This window comes from Onychostruthus taczanowskii, unplaced genomic scaffold (genome assembly GCF_017590055.1).
Source record: "Onychostruthus taczanowskii isolate IOZ18803 unplaced genomic scaffold, ASM1759005v1 scaffold34, whole genome shotgun sequence".
Classification (NCBI taxonomy): Eukaryota; Metazoa; Chordata; class Aves; order Passeriformes; family Passeridae; genus Onychostruthus; species Onychostruthus taczanowskii.
Genome location: NW_024500794.1, coordinates 352,833 through 378,870, shown reverse-complemented (window position 1 = coordinate 378,870; position 26,038 = coordinate 352,833). Strand labels below are relative to the sequence as shown.

At 47.7% G+C, this 26,038-nt stretch overlaps 1 protein-coding gene and 1 long non-coding RNA gene across 12 annotated transcripts; one reads left to right on the top strand and one right to left on the bottom strand.

Moving 5' to 3' along the window:
- Positions 1-1,682: 1,682 nt before the first annotated feature.
- On the bottom strand, positions 1,683-24,229 carry ZNF384 (zinc finger protein 384). 11 transcript variants are annotated; one of them, XM_041410811.1, is made up of 12 exons: positions 24,006-24,229; positions 23,627-23,675; positions 22,535-22,724; positions 19,838-19,908; positions 19,456-19,696; positions 18,797-19,118; positions 13,859-13,939; positions 6,569-6,793; positions 5,738-5,920; positions 4,868-4,946; positions 3,877-4,035; positions 1,683-3,713 (listed from the first exon to the last, which is right to left on the bottom strand). In XM_041410811.1, the coding sequence occupies exons 4-12, from the start codon at positions 19,901-19,903 to the stop codon at positions 3,438-3,440; spliced, it is 1,632 nt and encodes a 543-aa protein (XP_041266745.1). In that variant the 5' UTR covers positions 19,904-19,908; positions 22,535-22,724; positions 23,627-23,675; positions 24,006-24,229; the 3' UTR covers positions 1,683-3,437. The 11 variants fall into 11 exon arrangements, with proteins under 11 accessions (XP_041266745.1, XP_041266741.1, XP_041266742.1 ...); XM_041410807.1 differs by having other exon boundaries at positions 19,838-19,904; XM_041410808.1 differs by having other exon boundaries at positions 19,838-19,904; positions 24,062-24,229.
- A 47-nt stretch (positions 24,230-24,276) lies between these two features.
- LOC121339273 lies at positions 24,277-25,686 on the top strand. The gene is made up of 2 exons (XR_005953151.1): positions 24,277-25,270; positions 25,353-25,686. It is a non-coding gene; the product is annotated as an uncharacterized LOC121339273 (long non-coding RNA).
- Positions 25,687-26,038: the final 352 nt, after the last annotated feature.

Here is a 26,038-nt window from a genome sequence, read left to right as displayed (position 1 = left end):
TACCTAGTACCATAGTATCAAAGTAGGAGATGAGACAACACCTACTAGGGATGTATATTTTGAAATCAGCAAAGAAACAGGAGGCCTGAAAGAGTTTAGTAACTAGCTCTCTAGCCCAGTGATTCTGATCTTTAAATTAAACTTGGGATATTAGACAAATACCTTAAGACACTCATGACAGTACTCCCAAAAGGCAAATGAAGTGACTCAATGACAAAATCTTGGAAAAATTGTAGAGATGAAGAATTAGTGAACAGAAAAATAAAACCTATAACATAAAGGTTTTACAAAATACAGATTCTGTAGTAAAAAAAACCCAAAAAACAAAAAAAAAAAAACAAAAAAAAAAAAAAAAAAAAAAAACAAAAAAAAAACCCCAAACCCTAATTTCATTCTTAGATGACATCATTATACATTTGGTTTAACAAAGGGGACTGCATAGGTGCAACATACTTAAATTTGTATAAGGCATTCACCTAGCACCATAAGTCAGAAAGATAAACTGTACATAATCAAATACTAAGAAGATTAAGAAATGCTCAGCCTGCAAGTCTCAAGAAAAAGCTAATGAGAAGTTGCACTCAATGCTTTTCAAGTTAGGTCAGATGCAATATTGCATTTCAACCTGGATCTGAAAGTAAAAATAACAACTGATACAGTTTGCAGGTGACAGAGCCATGAAAGCTGTGAGTAACCTGGTCCATCAGTCAGCCAGGTCCTTTCACACAGGCTGCACTTGGACACAGCCCCACGGGAAGCACCCAGGAAACAAGAACACAGAGCATACCTGTAGAGAAGGGAAAACACTATCATGGAAGGCCGAGACTGTGGATGATCAGACTTGACCAGACAAGCAGCCACTGTGAGCTCCTCTATAATGCCGTGAGAGGAGGGAAAATGCAGTCCTCTGCAGACTTAAGGCAAAGAGCCAGGGGGACTTCATCCATGGCACTGGGGCTTCAACACTCAATTCCAAAATGAATGTGTTTATAAGATAATGAAAACTTTGACAAGATGTAGAAAGAAAAGAGTAATCCATGGGCTGGAAGAAATCTTACAGTGGAAGATTTACAGAGTTCTATCTGTTTACCTTGTCAAAAAGTGGATTGAAAAGAGACATTCGAGAGTTTAAATGCAAGTCTGGGGGGGAAAAGTCCCATTTGGGTTCTCTGAATCAGAGAGATGAATGTTTCCAGAACTAGGAACCAGAAGCCAAAGCAAGGGGAAAACTGGCTTAAATATTTAAACAGTGAAAACACGAAGCCCTTGCAGCAGGCTACCAATGGATTTTACGTCCCAGTGCCTCAAAATCAAGCCAACGCATTTTGTCAACACAGTTCAAATACTGATCAGACCTCGGGGCTCAGTACAGGCCGAATGGATTGAAATGTCACCCGTGAAATGCAGAGTCAAACCAGACAGCTCCTTCTAGCCTGGCCTGTGCAATACCGAACACTCCACCCGTTTGCAGCCAACCTGGTGACTAAACGCAGAGAAAAGGTTTCTGCCACAGGCTCCCCAGGTGCAGAGCTCCTCGCTTTCCTCGTGCAAACCGCAAAGTGCCAAAGGCAGGGACGCGCTGCCCTCGCGCCTGCCCGCACGGCCCCTCCACACTCGGGGCAGCCAGAGACTCCTGCAGGGCTCGGGTGCAGGGGGAAGGAACACACGTCACAGGGGCAGGGTGCTCACAGCAGCACCTTCAAGGAGCCTTTTACACCAATTTATTTCTATACAGGGTGGTTAAAAAAAATAAAATAGAAGCCCCTATTGGTTGTTCATACAGAAGTCTGGGATTCTATAGGCTTTGGGTGGGTGACTGATTTTAAAACCCAACAACACATGCTTTTTCCCTTGCCTTCTCATTCTCTTCCAAGTCAGCCTCCATGATCCAAAGAAACTAATAAGTAACACACAAGACTAGCAGTCATGTGGACCAATTGAAAAAAAATAATAAGAGGAAGGAGAATTGAAGACGAAGAGAAAGGGAAAAACAAACGAAGATTGAAAATAAAAATTCGCCAGGATAATGCGTTTTATAAACACAGAGATAGAAACAGTTACAGCAAGGACAGAGCGGGCCGGGGTGGGGAATAGATATTTATATATATATATATATAAATTCAAGGGGCCTTCAGTTTATTCTTGTTGGCTCCCCCTTCTCATTAGATTGGTCTCTCTGTGGGGATCTTCATCCCCTTCTCTCCACTGTCCAACTTTTGGGGATTCTCTCCCATGACCAGGGTCCAGAAGAGGCCACCACTGCCATGTGAGTCCAGCCCGTCTTGGCAAGAGGGAGCCTGGGAGAGCACTCTGGCAAGAGATGAGCAGGAGAAGCTAGCCTTTCCCTGCTTCCTGCCAGCCCCTTGAAAAGACTGGTCTATTCCTCCTCCTCCTCCTCCTCTTTCCCTTTGGGAAACTGGGGGCAGGACAGGTGTGTGTGTCAGAACTGCTGTCATCCCACCTTTCAGGAAAGGGAGTAGAGAGAAGGGTGATGATTATTTTGGCAGTCTCTTACCCTCCCTCCAGTTGCTTTTTGGTTTGTTGTTGATGCCTGCTGACTTTTCTGAGGAGAGGAAAAGCAGGAGGGAGAGGAGGAGGAGTACAAGCTGCTAGGATATCATCCACAACGGGCAGGAAGGGCAATGAGCAGGAACCCACATTCCTACGGGGCCACTGTGCTGCTCAGACAGCTGTGAGAGAGAGGCAGCAGCCAGTTCAGACAGACTCCTCTCTACTGCTCTCCACCAGGGGAGGAGAAAGAATGCAATACTCCACAGCCCTTAGGCAGTGTAGGCACCTGTCCATCCCAGAGAACATGCCTCACCTCTCCCCCCTCCACTGGTCTCATCTTCCACTGGGGAGAAGGTTTCTCCCATCCAGTCCTTGGGGCAGGACGAGCGACCCCTCCTCCCTTTCACAAGCAGGAGGGACAGGAATGGATATTTCTCTCTTAGACACTCAAGGCAATCCTCAAAGAACCCCATCCAGCTGTGAACCCTACCACATTCTGTGGCCTGCTAAAAACATGTGTCCAAGCCCCTGTATATACAAGGGCCGTCTCTCCATCCCATCCACCACGCGCGTCTCAACACGCAACCCCGCTTCGTACACATCCTACAGTGAGAGAGAAGGCAAAACAGGGGCCTTTCTTTGGGTTTCAAAGGAGGGGCTCTTGCATGAGGAAGTGATCCCAGCACAGGAAAGGGGCTCTTGCACAAGGAAGCATCCTCCTACCAGACAGGCTGTTGCACAGAAGGAGCACCCCCTTGAGACAGGCTGTTGTGCAAGGGGCTGCCATGAACAGGGTTACACAGCCAGGAGAGGCTGCTGCAGGAGGAGAGGCCGGAAACTGTTGCACGAGGAGGGCCGCTGCACAAGCGGTGCCCCTGGCACAGGCTATGCACAAGAGGCGTTCTGCTCCCTGGGTTGAGGTCTCTCTAGGAGCTGGAGAGGTGCTCCACTTGGATGGCGCTGGTGCTGACAGTGAGGCAGATGTCCTTGTGATGCTCTGAAGTCTTGTAAGGAGTCAGGTCAAAGGAGCACTGGGGGGGAGGGTTGGGTTGGTTAGTGTCTCCAGAAGGGCCCCCTGCTGCCCCCCCGCCCTGCGGCTGGAAGTGCTGCTGCTGCTGCGAGGCCTGGGCTTGTGCCTGAACCACCTGCTGCTGTGGGTCAGGGATGTTGTGTTTCCGCATGTGCTTCATCAGGTACGTCTCCTGCAACGGGAAGGACCGCGTGAGAGGAGGGAACGAAGCTGGCAAGAGCAAAAGCCAATAGGGAGGGACACGGAAACTCAGGGGACTGCTCCCATCGGATCTCCAGGAGCTGCTCCCTGGGAAGGTGACCACTTCTGCCAGCCCCAGGGCAGCGAACACTCACCGAGGTGTAGGCCCGGCTGCAGATGGAGCAGGTGTAGACCTTGGCGTGTTTCACCGTGTGCGTAGCCAGGTGTACCTCCAACGAGGCAGCATCCGTGTACGCACGGTGACAGTTGTGGCACTTAAAAGGTTTGTCTTTGTTGTGCTGCCGTCTGTGGGACTGGGGGGTGGCAGCAGCACGGAGGAAAGAGAAAGCAAGCGTGAGGAAGGAAGCAAGTATTAGTACTGGAGACGGCTTCACCTCAAACACCCCGTTACAGCCAGGCCCCAAGCTCCTGGCTGCTGAAGAAGGTACACCTGGCTCCTAGCATAGGGATGGAACTTCTCCCTCCAGCCCACCACACCTTCCCCACACATGCCCTTCCCTCTCATGCTTACTAGGGATTTGAAGAGCAGAGACTCTTAATGCTCCACAACCCCCATCTTCGCAGTTTCCATGCAACTCTGTCTTTTCCTGGGCTCTCCTTTTCTGCCCCTCCACACATCTGCTTCCTGCATCTAATACCTTCAGGGCAGGATTTGCTTAACTGCTTGCAGGTGTTTACAGCTCTTTGCTCTTTGGCACACTCTACAGTCCCCCTCCTCCAGGGTACTGCAACACGACAAACCACCTCTGCTTCCTAAATCCCTACCCTTACGCCCTCCATTTCATTGTAAAACAAAGAAAACCCACCCAGATATCCAGACTTTATGAGGTGTAACATTTTGCAAAAGTCTTGCCCCAGCTAAATTAGAAAACTGCAAAACAGATGGGGGGAACTTCACTAAGGTCTCGCCGCTTTCAAGTCAAGTTAATTTTACAGGATGCGACCATTTATGTGACTTCTTTGGGCCACTAGTGCCATAAGGCAGGAATTTCTTCCCTGCCTAGGGCTTCAGTAGCTTTCTATATTTTTTCACTCTTCTCCCAGCCACCCCACATCTTCCACCTCCTCTACCACAGGCACCCTTGCCAACCCCTGCCGGCAAGCAGGACACACCCAGCCCCTTACCTGCAAGTTGGAAAGCTGGGTGAAAGCCTTTTCACACCCAGGGTGAGCACATTTGTAGGGTCGGTCCCCGGTGTGGATACTGTTGAGGAGGAAGAGCACAAATGGGAGGCAGTGAGCAGACAGGCAGGGCAGACTGCCAGGGCCTGCTGCTGTGTGAAGGGGATGATGTTGCCTCCAGATGCTGTTCTAGCTGGACAAAGAGAGCTCTGCCCAGCTCCCGCATCCAGTTAGAAGTTGAAGTCAGGCAGTCAAGCAGATTTCAGAGTGACTAGGATCGAGGAGCAAGAGCTTAGGAACGCCTGGACAGCTCAGCATGTGAGCTACCTAAAAATGTATTGGGAAGGGGTCTGGAGGTCCAGGCTCCCTGCTCCAAGCTCAGGAGTCCCAAATGACCAAGAGGAATCTGTTCTCTTGCTTACACAGTACCATGAAAGCAGCTCTGATCCCTCCAAGATAGACATACCAACACTTTTCCTTTTAAGTAACAGGCTGAGTTTACCTACAGTGTTAATCTGTCCCTGTCCCCCTGCAATGCCAGGAGCAGCTTCCACACACTCATTCCAACCCCCGTGGTGCCGGGCTGGGATCCCCTACAGCCAATGCCTCTCTCTCTATCGCTCTCTCTCTGTGCCGCCCGCGGTGCAAGACCAAGGATCCCCAGGGACAGCATGTGCCCACCTCAGCCCTGACGTGGTCAGTGTCTCCTGCGCAGCCTCCACTCCGTCCACTCGGGTGGGTCACCTCCTTCTGGGGGTGCAGCCGGCCGCATTCCCCGCCCGCCCCCCGCATGCTTGGCGCGCGTGCTCCACAGGTGCATGCCGGCAGCGCGGGGGGACCAGGGCCAGGCCCCCAGCCTCCTCTGGCCCTTACCGTGTGTGCTGCTGCAGGTGGGAGAGCTGGCGGAAGGCCTTCTGGCAGTAGCGGCAGGTGTAGGGCTTGGCCCCCGAGTGGATGCGGAGGTGCTGGGCCAGGTAGGATGTGTTGGCGAAGCTCTTGGAGCAGTGAGGACACTTGTGCGGCTTGACAATCGCCGTGTGGAGCTTGGAGTGGATCCTGCCGAAGAGGAGGAGGAGCAGCAGCAGTTGGACATGACCGCCATCTGGCTAGTGCTGATGGAATGAGGGCACAAAGGGGGTGGGACAGCACCACGCTATCTGCTACATGAAGGAACTCCAAACACAGCATGAGCTCTCTTGGTCTCAAACTGTGCTCCCCTTGGATTCAAGAGACCATGGTCTGTCTGCACCGGGGGAGGATCCAGAGAGAGGAACTATAGAGCTTGGACTGAGGGGCATTGGCAGAGCTGTGTGTGGGAAGCCTGTGGCTGAAATAGCAGGGGGGCTGCAAGCCTGGACTTGAGATGTTTGGCAGAACTACGCTGGGGCGACAGGGAACAGTCGTCCTACGCCCGCTCTACTCTCACGCTGACACAACCAGCCCTACCTCCTGCCAGAAAGCGTCACTCCGCTGCCGACGCCTCTCCGGCGGAGCGGCGCTAACCTGAGCGCACCCAGCCCCTCACAGCCAGGGACCAGTCTCACGTGTCCGACACCGCCACTGCCAGTCTGACGCGTACAAGACCCGAGCAGCCTGTGACAACCAGCCAGGTCTGCCCAGGCAGTCGCCCGCCGAGGTGCTCACAGCATGCTGGGATGACGGCAACATGCAGTGCAGAGGGCCCCAGCCTCCTCTGGCCCTTACCGTGTGTGCTGCTGCAGGTGGGAGAGCTGGCGGAAGGCCTTCTGGCAGTAGCTGCACGTGTAGGGCTTGGCCCCTGAGTGGATACGAATGTGCTGGGCCAGGTAGGAGCTGTTGGCGAAGCTCTTGGAGCAGTGAGGACACTTGTGTGGCTTTGTCTCCGTATGGGACTTGGAGTGGATCTGCATCTCCGACTTGGAGTAGAAGGTCAGCGAACACATCCGGCACCTGGGACCGGGGCGAGGGGAAGAGACAGTGTCACATGGGGGTAAGCCCCAATATGGATCAACTCTAACTGGATGGGATCTTCCACACTGAGTGAAGAAGGGGCGTTTTCCCACTATGTGGTACTGGGGAGGTTTCACCTGGGAGACTGCTTGGCTTGGCTCAGTCCCAGGGGAACAAATTTAAGCTGGGAACTGGTGTAACAGAACAAACAATACTTCACAGTCAGACAGGTGAAGGTGTTGGAAGAAACCAACTGGCTTGCAAGAGAGGTAGGGCAGCACTCTGAAAATTTTCCAACAGCAATCCTAAAGGGATAGGAATAATTCCCAGACAAAACCCCAGCTTTGTTAATCTATGATTTATTTTAGTAAAAAAACACCTTGGAAATCCCAGGTTATAGTTCATATTAGAAGTTAATTCCATGTACCGTGAAGTCTGTGAGAGCAGAAATGGCAAAATCCACTTAACTCTGCACTTAACACTCCCATTTCTGGAGAAGACACTCAAATATTCAGGATACAAAATGCTGAGAATAACAGCAGTGCTGCTTTCCTAGTGGGTCTCACAAAGATACTCTGGATATCAAATGTGGTATTTCATTGGTCTAGTGGGCTTTCATCATTTCAGTCTTACTGATGTGATGCAAAATGTTTTGTCTGGGCGTTTGGATCCATCTGTTCCCATAATGATCAGAAACGTATTTGTTAACACACAGACTCTCTGAACAAGAAGAAGCAGTTGGCATTGCTCTGCTACGGATGCTGCTGTTAAAAACTGCTCCTCCACTACGACACCAGGCTGTTAAGAGAAGCTCGTACTGTTTTACAGTTCAAGATGGTAAAAGCTTTTGTGGTTGTTAATTTGACAGAGAGACAGAAGCTGCATCCAAGTTACTAATTTCTTTCCCACCCTCCATGTGTGTCAAACAAGGGGCAGAGTAAAGGTTTATCTGAATTTAGGTTTTTCATTTACATTAAAGACAAAATAGAATCTCCACATGTAACTTCCAGGGTCACATTTGAGAGAAGAGATGCCAGCTAGAGGAAGGCTGGTTAACACGAATTCAACATTCATAGTGGTTTTGTCTGGGAATTTCTTGAGCGTCATAGTGTTTACAAAACTGCTCAGCAACAAAAGTCTCTGCAGGTATGACAAGCCACAGAGCTGATCCTGCTCTTCCCCATATCCATCTCCTCTCAGGAGGATACTTCATTGCATCTACTGCTGTGACTCTGTTGGAGCCAGAAGCTTTATGATGTGTGCAGTCTGATTAGCGTATGTCATGTAAGCAGTATTTATCCAGCACCCACCTTAGCTTCCACAGGCCCTTCCGAGCCACAGCTCGATTCCAAGCCATTTAGCTGGAAGCCATGCCTTCCTAGCAAGCACTTTAACACACACCTGTCATAACATTTCCCTCCTCTCCACCTTTGCTCTTTTACATTCATTATCATCTCTAACAGTTGTTCCCACGTGTCCTACCTTCATCTTTCTCTTAATCCATTTTAATTGCAAGCCCTAGCAGAACATGCAAACTAAGTATATCCTTACATAAATCCCTCTTCAATACACACACACACACACACCAATCCCTGCTGGAATCAACAAACAGAAGCAATTTGGCTGTTTATCCCCACATCAATTAAAGATATAAGGAGTAAAAAGGAACATCAGCATCATCTTTTTTTTAAAAAAGTAGCTCTTGGTTTATAAACCAAACTATCTCAAGTCACACAGTTTGTTCCAGACTTCCTGAAATGCCAGACTTGAATGGAGCATATGTATTCTGCAGTAATCAAGCCATACTTACATGATGAGGACTGAGTATCCTTGAAAGCACCAATGTTAGAAATAACTCTGAGGTGAACACTGAACTGAAAAATACCTTTGAGTCGCCAAGTCCAGTTCCCTGCTAATGCAAGCAATTACAGCATAATCCCACGCTTGACTTTTAGCAAGCTCATTCTCAGCAGATGCTGACTTCCATTACTCTCAATTGAACCCCGTTCCACAGCATTGGCCCTCTGATAAGGAACCATTCAATTGAGAACAAGCTCCCAGTGTGATGCTGTGCTAATATGGCTCACCAAAACAAAGGGGAATAGCAGGTATCCTTTCTGTATACAGGAGGGGAACGACTGCTCTTGCCAACAGCATGTCTAATTCTGAAGTCAGTGTCCTCAACAATTACTGCAGAGCTCACACAGGCTCAGCGAACTTAAAGAACGATGGCATGTGGAAAATTGGCTTTGCAGGAAAGATTCACCAACTCCAGTCGTTCTAGCTTTGGAGTAAAGCTTAAAAGATAATTTGCTCAATATGCAAATAAATCTACGTAGAGAGAAAAATATCAATTACTAGGGGCTTATTTTATGAACAAGTCAGATACAACAAGGAACAACAACTGACACCAGAAGCGGAAAAAAGAGGAAACAGGCCTTTTCCAACCGTGAGAATAATGCATCTTTGGAACAAGGCTTGGAGGCTACAATATGGTCTCAATCACCTGGCCCCTACAATCAGCATTCTGAGAATCCAGGTACCTTTCTGAGAGAAATACCCTTCTAAGGGGTTTGCTCTAGTTTAAAGAGAATACTAATGGCACTAATCTCTTCTGTGCTGTACACAGGACTCTTATATTTAAATAGTCTCTTCTGTTCTGAAAAATTAATGAACTTTACTGTGCCATCAAGTCTAAGTAGTCCCATGCATTAAATCTCTAGTGCCATAAAGCTATCAACTTTATCTTCCATAACTTCTGTGCACCCTTTCCTTTACTTATTTGCTTTGCCAGGTATCTGCCTTCAGGTCAGAAATTCTCTAAAATAAACTTTAATGAAGAGAAACAGACTGCATGTCCTTTTCTATTTTCAAAATAAAATTATAAAGAAGTTTTCAAAACACCACTGGCACTTGCATGACAATGATAAACCTGATTATTAGCAAAAATGGGGCTCAACAACAATAACATAATCCCCCAAAACCCTAACCTCTCCAAAAACCCCAAAATCAAAACAAAACCCTCAAATGAACAAACCAACCAATCTCTGTTGTCTGCATTTAGCAGCTACAGACACTCTGATATTGTTTTTCAAACAACATTTAGAATTAAAATCTTGCAAGAACTCATTTTCTAATCATCTAATTAGCATCAACCCTGAGAGAGCAAGAATGTTATGCAGCATTAACAAATTCATGAGCCTTATGAGTTAAAAAAAGCCCTGGAATATAACAGAAAGTTGCATTTCAGAATTTTATATTGTGTGGTATCAGGCATTTTCATGGGAACAAATGATCCATTTAATTAAGGGCTTTGCATTCTGCTTCAGACAACATCAAATATTAAAGGGGAAGATGCAATCAGCCCTCTAGTGGGCGAATATGGATTCAAAAAAATGTTAAATCTATATGGATAATGAGAATATCCCATCTGACACTAGCAGCATTTCAGTGTTCTACTTCAGTGAAATTCTGGCTGGGGAGAGGAAAAATAGGGAGTGCTCCTTGCTAAGCATGAATGAAACACGATATGAAATAATTGATTTCTACCCCCCCTCTGTTTAATATCCATTTTTAATAGTCTCCCCACTGTGCTTCTAAACTACCCCTCCTTTGGCTGCATTCTTTCTGACAGCAAGAAACAGAAATGACTGCAGCATTCCCATTGATGGTGTGACACAACATCCCCTGCAGCAGCTTGTTATGGCTCTGCAAAGTCAGACAGCCTTGGAGAAAATATCCTTAATAAAACAGAGGTTCATATCAACAGTTAAATTAGCACTCAGCCATATGCCAGAGATCAAAAGTAACCCCTTCCAGTGTTTATAATGCTTTCTTTTTTATATGAAATAAAGACATTCAAAAAATGTTCATGTTAGACAGAGACACTCTCAAAAATCATGAAATGCCAGCAAAAGGTGGATGTACAATGCTAATTCTACTTCCATATGAAAGTCATCACAATGAGTCATAAAGAAAATGATGCCTATAGCAACTAGACTACAACTCTGTGGCACACAGTGCTGTATTTTTTTCCACTTTTCATGGAATGTTCCGCCTCATTCATCAGATGCTGTTAGGAGATAAAATGCCATCTGAAATACCAGCTCATAGTAAAATTTGCCCAACATGGATTAACAGCCTTTTTCAATCAAGTGCTTAATTAATCAGTATCACAGTTGTGAAAACTGTCTAAGCTTTTATATGGCTCTGAGAATTCGAATTCCTAGTATCTACTGAGACTAGTCTTACAAGTTAATTGAGTCCTTGTTTCTTCCGTTAGGTTACATATACAAGTTAGACCATCAGTAAAACTAAAAATCAAACCAGGAAAGTCTGAAGTTAGACTAGATGATAAGAGTAAGTTTAGGCTGTCAGAATCAGCAGTTCATTTAAAAAGGAAGGAAATGTCCTGCCTTTGCAATGGAGAGTTAATGAAGTAACTGATGCAAACATAGCATAATAATGGATGCACAGTTCATGATAAATGCTTGACCCTCACATTCCCCCAATTTTTTTAAGCTAAACACTTTCTTGTTAATATTTTGTAAGAGAGGAGGAGAAAGGAGACAAACCTAACACCCAAGATACACAGGTACGCTTGGGCAACAGGCAAATAAAGCCAGCGAGCATGAAAATGCCAGATGAAGGCACAGGGATTGTACCTCTGCTTGCACACTGGCACACCCAGCATCAGCTCCTACTCCAAAGCCAACACTGTGCTTCCAATGAACAGTTTATACTCCTGGAGTATAAATCTATCAGCTATGCTCAGAGATCTTGGTCAACTTACTTCCACAGTCCTTCAGTCACCTGGTGGCTTGGTAAGGCTGCAGAAAAGCATACTCTCATATATTGGCAAGGCAAAGAGCAGTTCAACGTGCTCTCATCATATGGCACTTTCCCAGTTCCCAGATTTGAGGGCATTCCTGCCTTTTGTCCATTCTTCCAAATGACCCTAAAAATACCTGACCCAGAATTTTGTGGTATTTCAGCATACTTCACATGTTGCCTGCCTTCTTTTAATGACTCAATCATTTATGCTTTCAACAGTTGCACCTTAAAGCTCTTCCGTCACAGTCTTGCACTGGGAGCTTTCAAGATGTCACTTAATTCCTAAAAGTCTTTTTCACAGCCATTGCTTTCCAGGATACTGTTCCTCCATATTCCTTATATTAGACCAGAGACATTCAATAGTCCAACAAAACACTTCTGTCTGATAATGTTTTCCATTGTGTCCAAACATCTGGACCTTAATCCCTGGCTGCTGGAGACACCAGGCTGTCCCAGAAGACTAAGTCTTCCATGGAACTGTATTAAAAAATATTTTGTCTGAACAATTAACAACCACACAAAGTTCCCATTTTTTACAGCTATCCACCAGCATTGCTTTTATCTTTAGGTTATCAGCCATGACTTTCTGTTGACCTCCAAATCACTGAACATCAGGCCTAAGACACTGTCCGCTAGTTTTTGGAATCAGTCACCATTAGCATAAAAGACCAACAAAACAATAAAACACAATAATGTGCTTCCTAGTATAGTGACAACATGCAAGAGCTAAAATTAAAAGAATACAAAAGGCCCATTAGAAAGCACTAGGAAATTTGGAAACACCAGGATTAAGGTCATCCATGTCACCATAATTTGGCTCCGCAATGCAGGTGCGTTCTGATACAGCTTTATTGACTATTTCCACAGGACTGCACTCTTACTATGTTGCACACACAGATACTTAACAAGCAAGCATTCAGGTTTTTATATCACCACACAGGACAGCCTTAAGCCTCACTGACCACACACAAATCCAACCTCGTGAAGCAGATCATTCATCTCCTGTAGCCACCACAGAAATATCAGTGCTCCATAAGCGCTCATCTATCCCCACAATGTCCCTGCTTTAGTTTTCGTAAGGGAACGGAATCACAAAAGACACAGTGAAACACGGTCAGAGAGATGTACCCACTAATTCCAAGAGGAAAAACTGATATCTGTGACCTCTTTTTTTCCTTTAAAGGAAAATTCCTTTTACATCTGCTCCTACAGATTTTCATGCTACTCCTATGAGCTATAACACTTCTGCAAAGCAGAAGAGGGTCTGACCTGTAACAGAGAAGTGTTCAATGATACTTGAGATTATGGTTTTGGAAACACCAAATGTTAATTATTTCAGGGTAACTCTCTGTGGTCATTTGTAGCCTGAGACAAATGCAAATTCACTGCAGATTCAACCTAACTCATACTTGCACACACTTCAAGGCAAGTATCTGTCGGGCTGTAGGATACCACAGCAATCTGTGGCAGAGGCAAATGTAATCAACAGTTCTTCATACTAGCAAATGCCTTCCCCAGATGATGCTCCACAATTCCATGTCAATGCATTTTATTTTCTTTTCAGAGACTATTCCTTTCAGGTTCAGCAAACATGCAGGTCTCTGATGGGCTATCATACACTAATAACTAATCAAGGATGGTATCAAAGTGCATTGACTCAATAGGGCCAAATTAAGGTGTAATCAGATAAGAGGCACAAAATAGAGTTTTAAAGTTCCTTCTCTCCCAAGCTGAAACTGTGACTGTCCTCCTCATTCCCTTGCACACACTCATTCATTCCATTGACAAGTAACATGCCAAAATTAGAATTTGTGACTGAGAACTTCTCCTGTCAATTCCTTCTGTTAGGCACTATGAGGAACTGCCAAGGGAAAGCAAGTACGTGCACACACACACAGTTACAATATCTCAGCAGAAGGGAGAGAACTTACCATAACACAAGGTTTTATCTCATTATACCCTCAGGCATGTAGCCAGTCAAATTGTCATTTTCTAAGCTCCAAGCACTGCATTTATATACAAAGCAAGGATTATGTGTACAAACTGCATGTGTATCTGTAAATGTGCACGTGCAAGTGTTCCTTAGAGCTCTGAGATCATACGCCAATGCCAACCAATCTGGAAAAGGAATAAGGATCTTAAAAGGCAACATGAGTTTCAAAAATATGCAGCTCAGGAAAGAAGAGAGACTCTCTTGGAGTCCTCTACTGAGGGAAAGGCTAATAAGCTCACCCTTGATTAGACATCAGAGAATCCACACAGGAGAGAGCCGCTGGAAACCAGGCATCATTAGTTCCGCTGCTCACGGAACCACTTGTTAAAAAAAGCAAACAGAAATTCCAACGTGTGGCATCACGCTGACACCCACGTTGGTCATCAGCAATCTTAAAATCCACTGCACAGACCTCTGCCACTGCAGCTAAGATGATAAATGACAGCAACAATACTTTGTCACCTTTTTCTAGCCTAAGAGGGAGATGAGGTTCTTTGCCAGAGGAGGTCATATTCTTATTCTGACATCAAAGCCATGGCAAAATTTAGAAACACTGGGTTTAATATTTCTAGGCTTTGGAGGGAATGTGGTCAAACTTTCTGCCTGACACTTTAAACTTAAGTCCCCTTTTGCCCTTAGCCTTTTAGCCCTGAGCAATCCCCTCTCCTGCACCAAGGCCCAGACCCAAGCTCTTTACCCACATGCACCAGCCTCTTGATCCTCCACTGCAGGGGCACTTTGCTACTTCATTCCCTCAGTTACCTATCACTTATCTCCTCTCCCTCATGCTTCTGTCCACATCCCATACTCTTGTCCCTCTCTGTTTTGCCAGTTCTAAGTACCTCACTTTCCAGCACCTCGCTGGTCTGGTGCACCACAACATAGTTCTTTCCTCCACCCTTCAGTCTTGGCTGTTTATAGCTAGCTTATTCCTGTGCTAGCTCTCCCCTCTCTCCCTTGCAGAGAGGTTCCCCATCACATCCTCTGCTGCATTCCCTAGTTTGTAGGCTCTTGTCTTTTCTCTCCCCCTTTCTGGTTCCTATCTCTACCAAGTTTCCAGATTTCCTCAGCACAAACAGCTCCAGTCCCTGATCATTCTCATCCCTTCCATGTTTGAACCAAGCAGTGTCTTCTCACGCCTTGCTGTTGTGTCCATCAGAGGGGGAGGTTACTGTCCACACTAGGCACTAGAGACTTCTTCTGAAGCAGAAGGAGGAGCAGCTGTGCCTGAAGGAAAAGCATGTCTGGCCCTTCAGTGCAATTCTAGAAGATGCTTAGAGCTGCAGGAAGAGTAGATATATAGCCCAATATCACACAGAAACTGAGACAAGTTAGGCTGTATTTGTCCCCTCTGTGGAGATGGACTGTCTGCTGAGTGCCTGGGGTCATGCAAGCCTCAAGAAGCCTCTAAGAGAATATTACCTTCATATATTTCCACCTGCAAACTATAAATCATCTCAAAGCATGCTTAAAAGATTTTTTCCAAGCTTAAAACTGGCCAAATTCAACAAGACACAGACATATGTGGCTTACTAAACTCATAGCCACCACATTACAAATTGATTCAAAACTATGGGAAGTTCACTCAACAGTAACGCTAAATCCACTACAGGGGAGAAAAAACATGCTTAAAACAAGACATGTCTGAGAAGATGCCCACCTGCTGTATTCAAACCATTGGTTCCCCTTGTGTACATAACTTTCTCTCTTGTGTACATAACTTTCTCTCTAATGAGGGTCTCTATCCAGCTTCCTCACTTCCACAGCTCAGTTCACAAAGGCTTCTGTACACGTTTGCACCTTGGACTCATCTCTGAAGTTTCCTACGTCCCTCAGCTGCTTATTGTCTCTCAACTTCCCTGCTGTTCCCCAGTGAAAGTAAGGAAAACTCAAAACTAGAAGTGGAGAAGACAGAGCTTGTTGATTACACTATGACAGTGAGGCCCTTCTCAAGCTGACAACTTTTCTGCTGGTATTCGAGGCTCCAGAGCACAGCTTGTAAAACATTCCAGACTATAAACTGGTATTCATCCGAGATTTTACTTAGTACCAGAGCCTAGCAATGCCTATACACAGCTCTCTTCCTCTTACAAAGAAACTGCTTAGAGAACTGTCAAGAGAAAGAGAACTGATGATCTGGCCCAGAGTGGTCAGTCTTGTCCACTGATCACATCACACCACAGGCTTCTGAAACTGCACAGGTACAGGCACCGCACCAGGACTGAAGAACAATCCTACTGTATCCAGGACCTGCTTGCTACCTTTTCCTCAGCACCTTTTAAAGCACTGGGAAGAAGCCATGTGCTCCACAGTGCCAGCGTCTTTCTAGAGAGACTCTTGATGCTGATCTCATTTTCCAAAGAAAAAGCGAATTCTACAAAGATGTTGGGGAAGATTAACAAAGAGCTGACGATGAATCCAGACAAGACTGAAGTGACATTACTCATGAAAGAAAATGCTTCACAGGACTGGGTTAGATGCTGTCCTCTGCAGGTGCAAGCATTCTTCCAGCAGCACAATGAAAAGCACCAAGGACTCTGCCAGACAAATCCTAGGACAGACATCAAAGATCTGCAAATATTGCCATCGTTAGCAAAAGCCTCACACCTTTTCTTACAAAAAAACCCCTAGTCATAGAGATTCTTCCACCACTTTCACAGCAGCCTACTAATTCACTTCTAGACATGATACAGCAGTAAAACAGCTGCCATTTGCTGGAGCAGGCATCTCTACATTTAGTAGAGAATGGGAGAGAATGGGATGAGCTGCAGTACAGGTATCAAGGTTTATGCTCCAACACCTCCCACATCTGCCTGGCTGTGCTGCTCATTCAAGGCCTTACTTTGTCTTTATCACCACACTAAGAGTCAGGAATTACAAATATTAGCCACCTGCCCAGACACTCATGACAAGAGCGCTCACGGCTCAAGAACAAAGCTTAAAAAAATAATTAAATTTGACAAAACAATCCCAGGATTTAGGAATTGGGTATTAAAAAAAAAAAAAAATCACACTGATCAATGTAGTACAACTCCTTCCAGGAATCTGAGTACATTATTCTCAGTGTCTCATCATGGGAATCAGTGAAATCATACAAACGTAGTCATATGAATGCCAAAACCAACTCCTCCTCCAGCCTGAGAAAGAAGCAGGAGTAGAGCAACCTCACCCACAGTCTTAATTTAGCTAGCATATGTCTGCATACTGTAGTGACGGGAACTACTGAAATCATCCTCTAGAATACAGAAGGATCCCAGTATTGCTCAAAGTTTTAGCTTGTGAGTCTATTCATATGCATATTATAGAGAAATGATTTTACTATGTTGCACCGAGGCCTTCTCTCCCACAGCTCCAAGAGAAGATAGCGCTTTCCTTTATTTTTCCAACAATCATTTTTAGTTCCAAACTTGCACATGGGATGCATCATCCAAAGTGCAGATCTCAAGGAGGGCAGAAGTACTCTCTCCTGAGGTACCACTATTGGGGGTCTTCACTAAATCTCAATTTAGCTCTCCCACACCTAAGCACTGCTCAGAGGAAGGCCTGCTTAGCGTGGGAGCTGCTGAAAGAGGTACCACACTCAGATTAAACATAAAGAAATCTTAAACATAAAAAAATTACATGTTCCCACATATACACTCATCTGCTTTTTCCCTGCAAAGGCTTTTTCATGAGCTGTTACACAGACTAAGCATGTTCATAAAGTTTCTGCTGAGTCACTCCACCTGGTCTTGGGCATTTTTTTCCAAACTTACAAGTAAACAAGGAGCTATAATTAAAGCCCTGGTTCAGCTTTAATTCTAGCGTTCACTGCCAATTGTGTCCCCTGTAAATACATATTTAACAACCTAATTAGCAACCCAGACTGTAAGCAGCTTGAGTAGTGTGGATCTGTGGCTATGGCCCAAAATAAATGGTGGGATTACAAATAGCAAGCTACCTAACACTCCCACCCTTCCTCACCATACGCTGATTATATTTTCAAAGTGGAAGAACTGGGACATTGGCTAAGATAAAAAGGCTGATCCAAGCTCTGGTTTTGTACCCATTTAACTATGTTGATTAAAAAAATGTTAACATTAAAAAACCGCTATAGATAAAAGTGAAAAAATGCCTGGGGTGGATGCACAGATTCTATGCAAATGCCTTCATATTCCTAAGGCGTAATTCCAGAAAGGTAACTATATCTGCACCAAAACAAAGAACATCGAGGATGATAAAAGCAAAACTGTTTGATATGGGATCCTGGGCACATTATGGGCAAGTGAGAAGACTTAGGGACCATCTCCTATTTCTGTTTCAATTTGGCTATTTCGCCTCTTATTTATCTTAATCATCCATCAGAAACACCTATCGTTGAATCACCCAAAAGTGCTCCTGCTTCCCTCCTAAGACAGACCATCACATTTACTGCCTACCACTTTCTGCTCTGTCTGGTTCCCACCTTTGCTGAAACACCCACACTGCATATCCTCTGGTTCAAGTATTCCCCCCTACCTTATCTCTCCCCTCCCCACCACTCATAAACTAAAGCCACATCCCTCCAAGCTCAGAAACCCAACCTCAGGGCTCAGAACTCTCCTCCCTCTTACCTGACAACTCAGGGCTCAGAAACACCCTTAATATTTAATTCAGAAATATATTTTTCCCCTTGTTTTGTTTGGAGTGCTGAGATGGAAGGAGATCACATGGGGCAATACACACAGGAGCAGACACTACCACCACAGCTCACTTTCTGCTCTGTGTATCTCCAGTTTGTAGTCTTTACACTGGACAGACTGGAGTCCTAACTGAGGAGCACCCAGATACAGCAGGGCTCTCAGCTACACCAGGAGTGCTCCAGCTGCACCAGCCATACTACCTGGCTGTGCCATCAAGGATGTAGTTTAGCCTCCATAACATCCTGGTCATTAACTAACCTAGTAACATTAACAACTATATATTCAGGAAATCAAGACTGTCCACTAAAAGGAAATTCTTAGTTTTGGGTCAACCCATCAGCTTGTAAGTATTCCTGACCAGGAAGAAAACTCAACTCTTTCTGCAGCTCTAAGATTCTCTACTCAGGGACTCTCTAAGTACAAGGCAGAGATCTCTTCTTCCCCATGTAACCCTCTGAAGGGTTACACCCCCATCCCCATGCAATGTTACAGTCAAGGTTTAACCCCACTCCCCACCTGTATGTCTTGCCATCCTTGTGCTGGTCCTCATCATCCTCATTTGTCAGCACAAAGGGGTCGCTCATCTCTGGCAGCCCCGACTCCTGCAATCTTTTCTTCTTCCGGCCCCGGGGTGGTTTGGGGGCAACTCCCCCACCCCCGCCACCTTCAGCAAGGGCGGCTGTCCCTTTCTTGGACAGGTCTGGAACCACCTGCAGGGCTGCCTGGGAGCCAGGGGGTAGCGCAGAGACAATCATGGGAGCTGAGATGGGAAAGGTCTGGGCAGAGGCGGCTGTGGTCACCAGAGAACCTGACGGGGAAGTTATCACCAGACCAGGACCTGCAAACAAAGGAAGGTGGAGGAAGTCAGTTATTACATCTCCAATTATGCCCAAACTCCTTATCCCACAGAAGCACCTACTTTTGACTACAACACAAACAGAAGGGTAGCTTCCCCTCCCAAAGCATTCCCAGTCTCCACTGCTGGAACTCAAAACTTCCGTAAAAAGGGTGGATGTATGGAGTGACTAGAGATTCACAGCGAAACCACACCAAGGCAGGCACGCCATCAGTAAGGCTAGGAATAATCGACAGGCCAACAAGGATTCTCCAGGACATCGTGTTTCCCCATCCCACAGTCCCCTTTGCAGGCTGCTGAAGCCTTTGGAGTGCCCTACCTGCTGTCATGAGCCCAGCAGACTGCACTGGTACCACGGTGATGTTCTGAGTCACGGGGGCCTGGCTGTGCGGTGTCAGCTGCTCCGGCTTGGTGTCCGAGTCCATGGAGATACCAGTGGGCAGGGCCACAGAGGTGGGGACTGTCAGCAAGGCAGGGTAGTGGGGGGGAGCCAGGCTGCAGCCCTTCTCTGTGGGCAGTAGCTGCTCCTTCATCTTGTTAATGAACATGGTGTTCTCAATCTAAACGGGGGAAGGACAGGTTTTAGCAAACCCTGGCACACCTTTGCCCAGCATTTCGCTGAGCAAGAAACGCAACAGAAACACTTCATCGTAAACTTCTGACAGGAAGCAAGACCAACACAACAGGCTGGAAGATCTTACCTGTCCCGAGACGGTGGGCACTGCTGGCCAGAAGTACGGGGAGGAGTTGAAATGAGATTCTTCCATCCTAGCTGGGCACAGGGGGCAAGAAGAAGGGGGAAGGGAAGAGGAGTGGAGGATAAGGAAGACGGACACACAAACACACAAGAAAAACCCATTAAACTCAAAGAGATTCCTAAATGGAACTGACTCAGTCTAATGCTGTGACAGTTCCTTAATCTCCCCTATCTTTCTTGAGCAATTTCTCCCCACTTTTGAGCTATCTGCCCAAATTAAAAAATTATTTTCAGGGGGAAAAGATGCCTGTTATTCCCACGGGCTTGTGTCCATCTGAAATGCCCCTTGCCCAGTAGTCCTCCATGCAAAAAACAGGACTGACTAGAAACCCAGAACACATCCAAATTTTCCCAATTATCATCCACCCAAGTACATGGCATAAATGAAGTCTGTGCATCTGCAAGCAGGCAAATACAGATGAAAACTGTTTTTCACCATCACAGACAGTCTGACCCCACAAGCAGTGAAAATTTTGGACCTTGCCTGTCCCTCCACCCCGGCTCAACCCTAAGGACCCAGATGCAGCAAAGGGACATTAGCATTATGTTACACAGGAAGAAAGACAGGCAGAGAGAGGGAAACAGACTTGCCCAAGATAACAGACAGCCACAGCAGACCAAGAAGTCAAACTCAGGGCTCCTAACTTCCTGCTGCCCACCCCAGCCCCACTCTTGAAAGAAACAGAAATATCATTCATTATTCCTGCTCTCCTCCAATGTGACTAAGCAGTAGGAAAATAACCTGATTCCCCTGCTCCTGAGATACCCTATTTCCACGTGGCTCCCACTGCTCATTTTCTTCCCATCTTTGGGACAAGATTCTATAGGACTCTGTCCCCAGGCAAGTGCCCACTGCTCCATCTCAACTCTCCCTGCATTCAGAAGATGGGTTAAACACCAAAAGAGAGTCTCCTGAGCACAGAGGTATAATCTCTTTGGGAGCACCTGACTGAAGAAGCACTTTCCTTTCTAATCCTTACATTCCTCTGTGTGATACCATTAGTGAACAAAGTTTGTGACACTTGCAAAACCACTACTCAAAACCTAAAGAAATTAACAAAACAGTATTTTCTGAAACAGAAGATACATCTATTCCTAAACAAATATGGCAAAACTGGTAGGTAAAAATTATGCTCAGAATACATTTGGCAGAGAGCACAACCACTGTAGGTTTTTCATGCAGCTACCTGCAAACTGTCCTACTCGTATTTCTGTTATGGTCTGTCAGTGGTCTAATAATTGAACAATGTTGCTTCTGAAGAGTCTATCTCAATCATCAGGGGAGCTCAGAGGGATGCCCCCAGCAGCATGAAACATATTACAGAAGTATATGAAGACAGAATAAATACATGTGGAATTGCTGTGTGTGAGCCAAAATGCAAAGATAATTTTCCTCTATGTGGAGAAGCAGTATTTAAATGAACCAAATCACCCGATAATTTTGTTTTTATGAATTGCTCATGCAACAGCAAGGCCAAGTACTCCTGCCTCACTCACTCACTGCAAATCAACCAATAAACACACTTAAGGATAAATTATTTACCTTACGTTGGTGGCATGCAGTCAGACTGCTCGCTGCCTGACTGAATTACTCTGGATTTACACCGCTGTGATTCAATCAGAGGCTGATGGGGCAAGACTCTTACCTTCCTTCCTCTGCTTTCTTTGCTGAGCCAAATTAATTATTAAGTACACTGCCCACAGCACAGCCCTATGCATGTAACACTTAATTACATGACTTTTTTCTTCCGCAGGATGGGCACACATGAGGAGATAACACATCTTTGGCAACTGAGCACCACCTGAATCAAGAGCGGTATTTTGCTTGGAATTTCCAAGTTTGAGGTTTTTTGCTTGGTGTTTGTTTTGTTTTTAAAATAAATAAGCTGTTATTTGCTTAGCTTCCACATCAAAAACACCAAAGTGAACCTGACTGTCCAAAACCACAAAGTCTCATATAATAATAATAATAATCAAATGCATTTTCCAGAGAAATTTTGTAGTTGTCCAAGACTCCCTTGGATGCAACTGCAAACTTCAGGAGTTAAACAGAAAGATGCCAATTTAAGCAAAAAAACCTCACAACAGCTTTCTTATTTAAAGAGAAAAAGTAATGAAAGAAAAGCCCATTTCCAGATTCCAAAATCCAGGCTAGCAGAGGCCAGGGCACTCAGTGTCTGCCTGTCTCCATCTTGTCTTCCACCAGAACTTCACAGAGAATCTAACTTTTGTTTGCTCAGCTTACAAAGTGTGCAGGTCAAACACGGCTCTTACTGATTCTTCAAAGTACGGCTACACTGATTTCATTAGACTCCCTTAGAAGCCACCTCCCTGTCCAAAAATCTCAATGCTTGAGCATATTATCTACCAGGCCTCAAACTTCTGGCTTGAAAGGCTGAAGTGTGATGGAGTTATAAGAATGTGGAGGAAAAGGAGAAATGGTGTAAAAGTTGAAGCTTTCATGCAATTTCACTAGCAAGCCAGTCTTCCAAAGGCAGAAAACAAAGGTAAGATTCCTCCACCAACCTACTGGCCTAGTACCCAGAGCTGTCCCTCCCCTACCCCATTTTTAGGCTAAAAGGGTATTTTGAAAACATGCACCCCTCTTGGCAGCCCGCACTCAGACGCTGCTCACACTTACTTTACCAGAACTCTGCTCGTAACCCTTCCAATTGCTCTATAACTACCAGACATGGGCTGGAGCTTCAACCCTGCACCACAGCACGCTCCCACTGCAGGGCCTTCATCATCCCAGCTTCCACAAACAGGCCAGAGATGGGACCTTCTTCCTATTCACCAGTCTAGTATCACACAGATGCCAACGTACCCTCCTGATATAAACCAAAAACACTTTCTGTGTACAGACCACAAATGTACATACACCAAATAAACAACCGAGTGAACCAGAGAACTCACAAGGGACAAGGGATCTGGAGTTCAGATCTCACAGAATCACATAATAAATGTGCTGCATTTATACTTCTTGGCAGGTCATCACTTTAATCATAAACAGATAAATAAAAGCACGTGCAAGTATACGGTGAGATCGAGGCTGTGTTTCTGGAAGGCACAATCGAGGCTGGGTAGGCAGATATTTATTCAAAGGTTGACTTTTAACATGGGTTTCTTTATTCTCCAGATGCCTGGCTTTTATTTCCCATTGGCATGGAGTTTTCAGTCAACAAAAGGCCCTGAGAGTAATGCTTGGGAACAATTTGCACTGTTGTTTTTACGTCTGCCCAAGATCTTTGTTCAATGACAAGGAGCTTTTAGGTTTAATTGCTGCAAAATACTAAGGATGCTGAAAGCCACACAGGCTGTTACCACAAAAGCAAAAATGCTTTCCCAGTAACCATAAGCACCAGAAAGTTCAAACGCTGTTACACCTTTAGAACAAGCGCATTTGAACACCCATCAGGAATATCCCAAATGTACCGGACAAAGTCCTGGATCCCAAACCCGCACACTAGAGACAGAACTTCGGTGCCGTTCCCCGGCACTTGCGCAGCCTCCACCCCGACCGGGCGAGCCTCTGCTGGAACAGGTGCCTGGCACAGGGCATACCCTGCGCCTCAGCCCCTTCCAGGCGGTCAATCCCTGCTCCCGCACCCTGGAGCTCAGACGCCCTCTCGCCCCCGGCTCCGGGACCCGCGGCCCATCCCATCTCTCCCGCCCCGCGGCAGCCCCGGGCGGAGGGGCGGGGGTCACTCACGCAGCTCCGGGAGCTCCTTACCCCTCTCACTCTCCCTCCTCTTGCATTTCTCCTCCTTCCAGGGCCGGCTCTGCAAATAAACCGCCTCGGTTACCGGGGCGCCCGGGGCCCCGCATGGCAGCGGGCGGCGCTCCGGGGGCCCGCGGCCCGGGGCGCCCCGGCCACACGCGGGGCAGGCGCTCCCGGAGGGCCCGGGCGCGCCTCCCCCCGCGGCGGCCGAGGGCGGGGCCGGCCCGGAGCGCGGCTCCCCCGTGGCGGAGCCCGCGACACCGGGACAGACGGGCGGGCGGACAGACAGACAGACAGCCCGCCCTCCTCCATTTCCGCTTCCAGATCGCCCCGGCCCCGGAAGTCCCGCTGCCCGGCTCCCCGCCTGCGCTCCCGCCGCCCCGCACGTTACCGGGCTCCCCCCCAGCGGCGGCCCCGGCCCGGCTCCGGCGGCGGCGGCCTCCTCACCGGAAAGACAGCGGGGAGGAGCTTCCGGGTCAGGGGGCGGGGCGCGCCTCGGCGCTTCCGGGTCGCCGAGAGGAGCGGAACGGCGTCATCAGCGGTTTCGCTTGAAAACGGGGCGGCGGAGCGGCGGCTGCGGCCCGGGGCAGGCTCCCCGGGGCGGGGGCACCGGCGGGGCGGCCAATTTTGCTGGATTTCTCCAAAACAGAAGTGGTGCCTGTGGCGGGCGGGGGGCGGGCGGGCGCGCGGCGTCCCCGAGCCCGGCCGGCAGGGCCGCTTCCGGCCTCGCGGCGTCACGTGACGCGGGCGGGCGGAGGGGGGAGAGGCGGTCGCCCTCATGAATATTCATGAGCCACCGTGAATAGTAATTCGGCCGCCGCCGGGTCGGCGCGGGATGGGGCTGGTCCGGAGGAGTTTTCCCGAGCGCTGTGCTTGCCAGCGCCTGGGACGGTCCCGGCCCGCCGCGATGATCCAGAGTTGTCCCGAAGTTGGGCTGCCAGCGCCTGGGATGGTCCCAGCCCGCGCTGGCTCGAGCGTTTCCTGGCACGCTGTTAAACGTGTTTGTCCTGCTAAGCCCACAGAAAGGACTTCCCGCCAGCTGGCCGTGTGCCAGAATGGGCACACCGGACCATCTCATTCCCTGTCGGGAACAGGAGGGCAAGGCCGGGCGTGGAGGGCAACAGGGCAACCCTGTTCCCGCAGCCGGGGCTCCGTGTGACCTCGGCCACACGCCGACTGCCCTTGTACTTGTAACCGCCTGGCCCCAGAGGGGGCTGCAGCTCACCCTCCTTCCCAGTCGCTGAGAACTCCATTTCACAGACTCAGCCCACCCAAGTTCCGTCTGGCATTCTCCCGCTGCCTCCCGAGCGCTGGTGCTGCCGCGCAGCGGGAGGAGCGGCCCGCGCTCCGTGCCCCGAGCCCCGGGCACGGCGGGAGGAGCGGCCCGCGCTCCGTGCCCCGAGCCCCGGGCACGGCCGGGCTGCTCCTGCGGGACACGGCACGGAGCCGGCACGGAGCCGCCCCGGCACACCGCTAAGGCCGGCTGGCTGGTCAGCCCCACGCCGCACTGCTGCAGAGTTGTGAACACGAGGTGAGGCGAGACACCGCACCAAAGCACCACGTTGCCGCTCTGCTCTGCTTAGACGCCTCAGGATGAGATAGGCTTCGTTCCGCTACTCGTAGCAGGGTTAACTTTGGCGCTGGGCCCACCTCCAGGTCAGCCTGGGTTGCCTCCCTCACCTGTGGTGTTGCGCGCCGCGCGTTTGGCTGAGCTGTTTCCACTGCTTTGACTTGACAGAAACCTCTTTTTTTTTTAATTGTTGCGTGAGTTTTCTGCCAGCTTGGCATGCTGGAACAGCTTTTCCGAGCCAGCATGAGTAAGAGGGTGGGACCAGGCAGAGCACAAGCACAGCAGGCAGCGGTTAGATCGGCTCGGGCGATCGCGAAACCGCAGCATCCGGAGCAGCGGGCAGAGGGAAACCTGCCTGTCCCCGGAGCGTGCTGGGCTGTTGGTCATCGCAGGCGGCACCAAACTTCCTCCTGGAGCAGTCGGGATTAGCCCTGCGTTCTTCAGCTGGAGTCACATGGAGGCAATTGTTGATTTATTTAAATAAAAGGAGTTGGCAGCCTAATCAGTTTGGAAATTAATTTCCTTGTTAATTTGGGGGTTTTGACTTGCTCATGAATATTCACAAAGCTCATCTTGTTGTGTGGTGTTTTTTTTTCCTCTCCTCTATGTAATTTATTTTTGTGATTGTCAGATCACCTCTGAAGGTGACATTTCTCTCCTCGTTCTGCAACGCAGCAAATGTATTCAATCTTATGCCTTGGAAGAGGAGCTCCATCCTGGCACTGACATCTCTTTTACTTCTCTCTTCCTTGCCCATGTCCTTTATAGCCTCCTTCCTCCCTGCATGCTACCTAGGAGAAACAGGAGTGAGTCTCCTCGAAGAGGGCTGGCCTGGACTTGATAACCGGGAGTGC

What these genes read in the sequence shown, in the direction of transcription:
- ZNF384 (XM_041410807.1), bottom strand. Translation starts at nt 22,587, where the DNA reads ATGTCTGGTAGTTATAGAGCAATTGGAAGGGTTACGAGCAGAGTTCTG. An exon ending in TGCTGGGCTCATGACAGCAG is followed by an intron (nt 19,119 to 19,455) that starts GTAGGGCACTCC and finishes CTTTGTTTGCAG; the next exon opens with GTCCTGGTCTGGTGATAACT. An exon ending in CCCAGCTTTCCAACTTGCAG is followed by an intron (nt 4,036 to 4,867) that starts GTAAGGGGCTGG and finishes GCCACCCCCCAG; the next exon opens with TCCCACAGACGGCAGCACAA.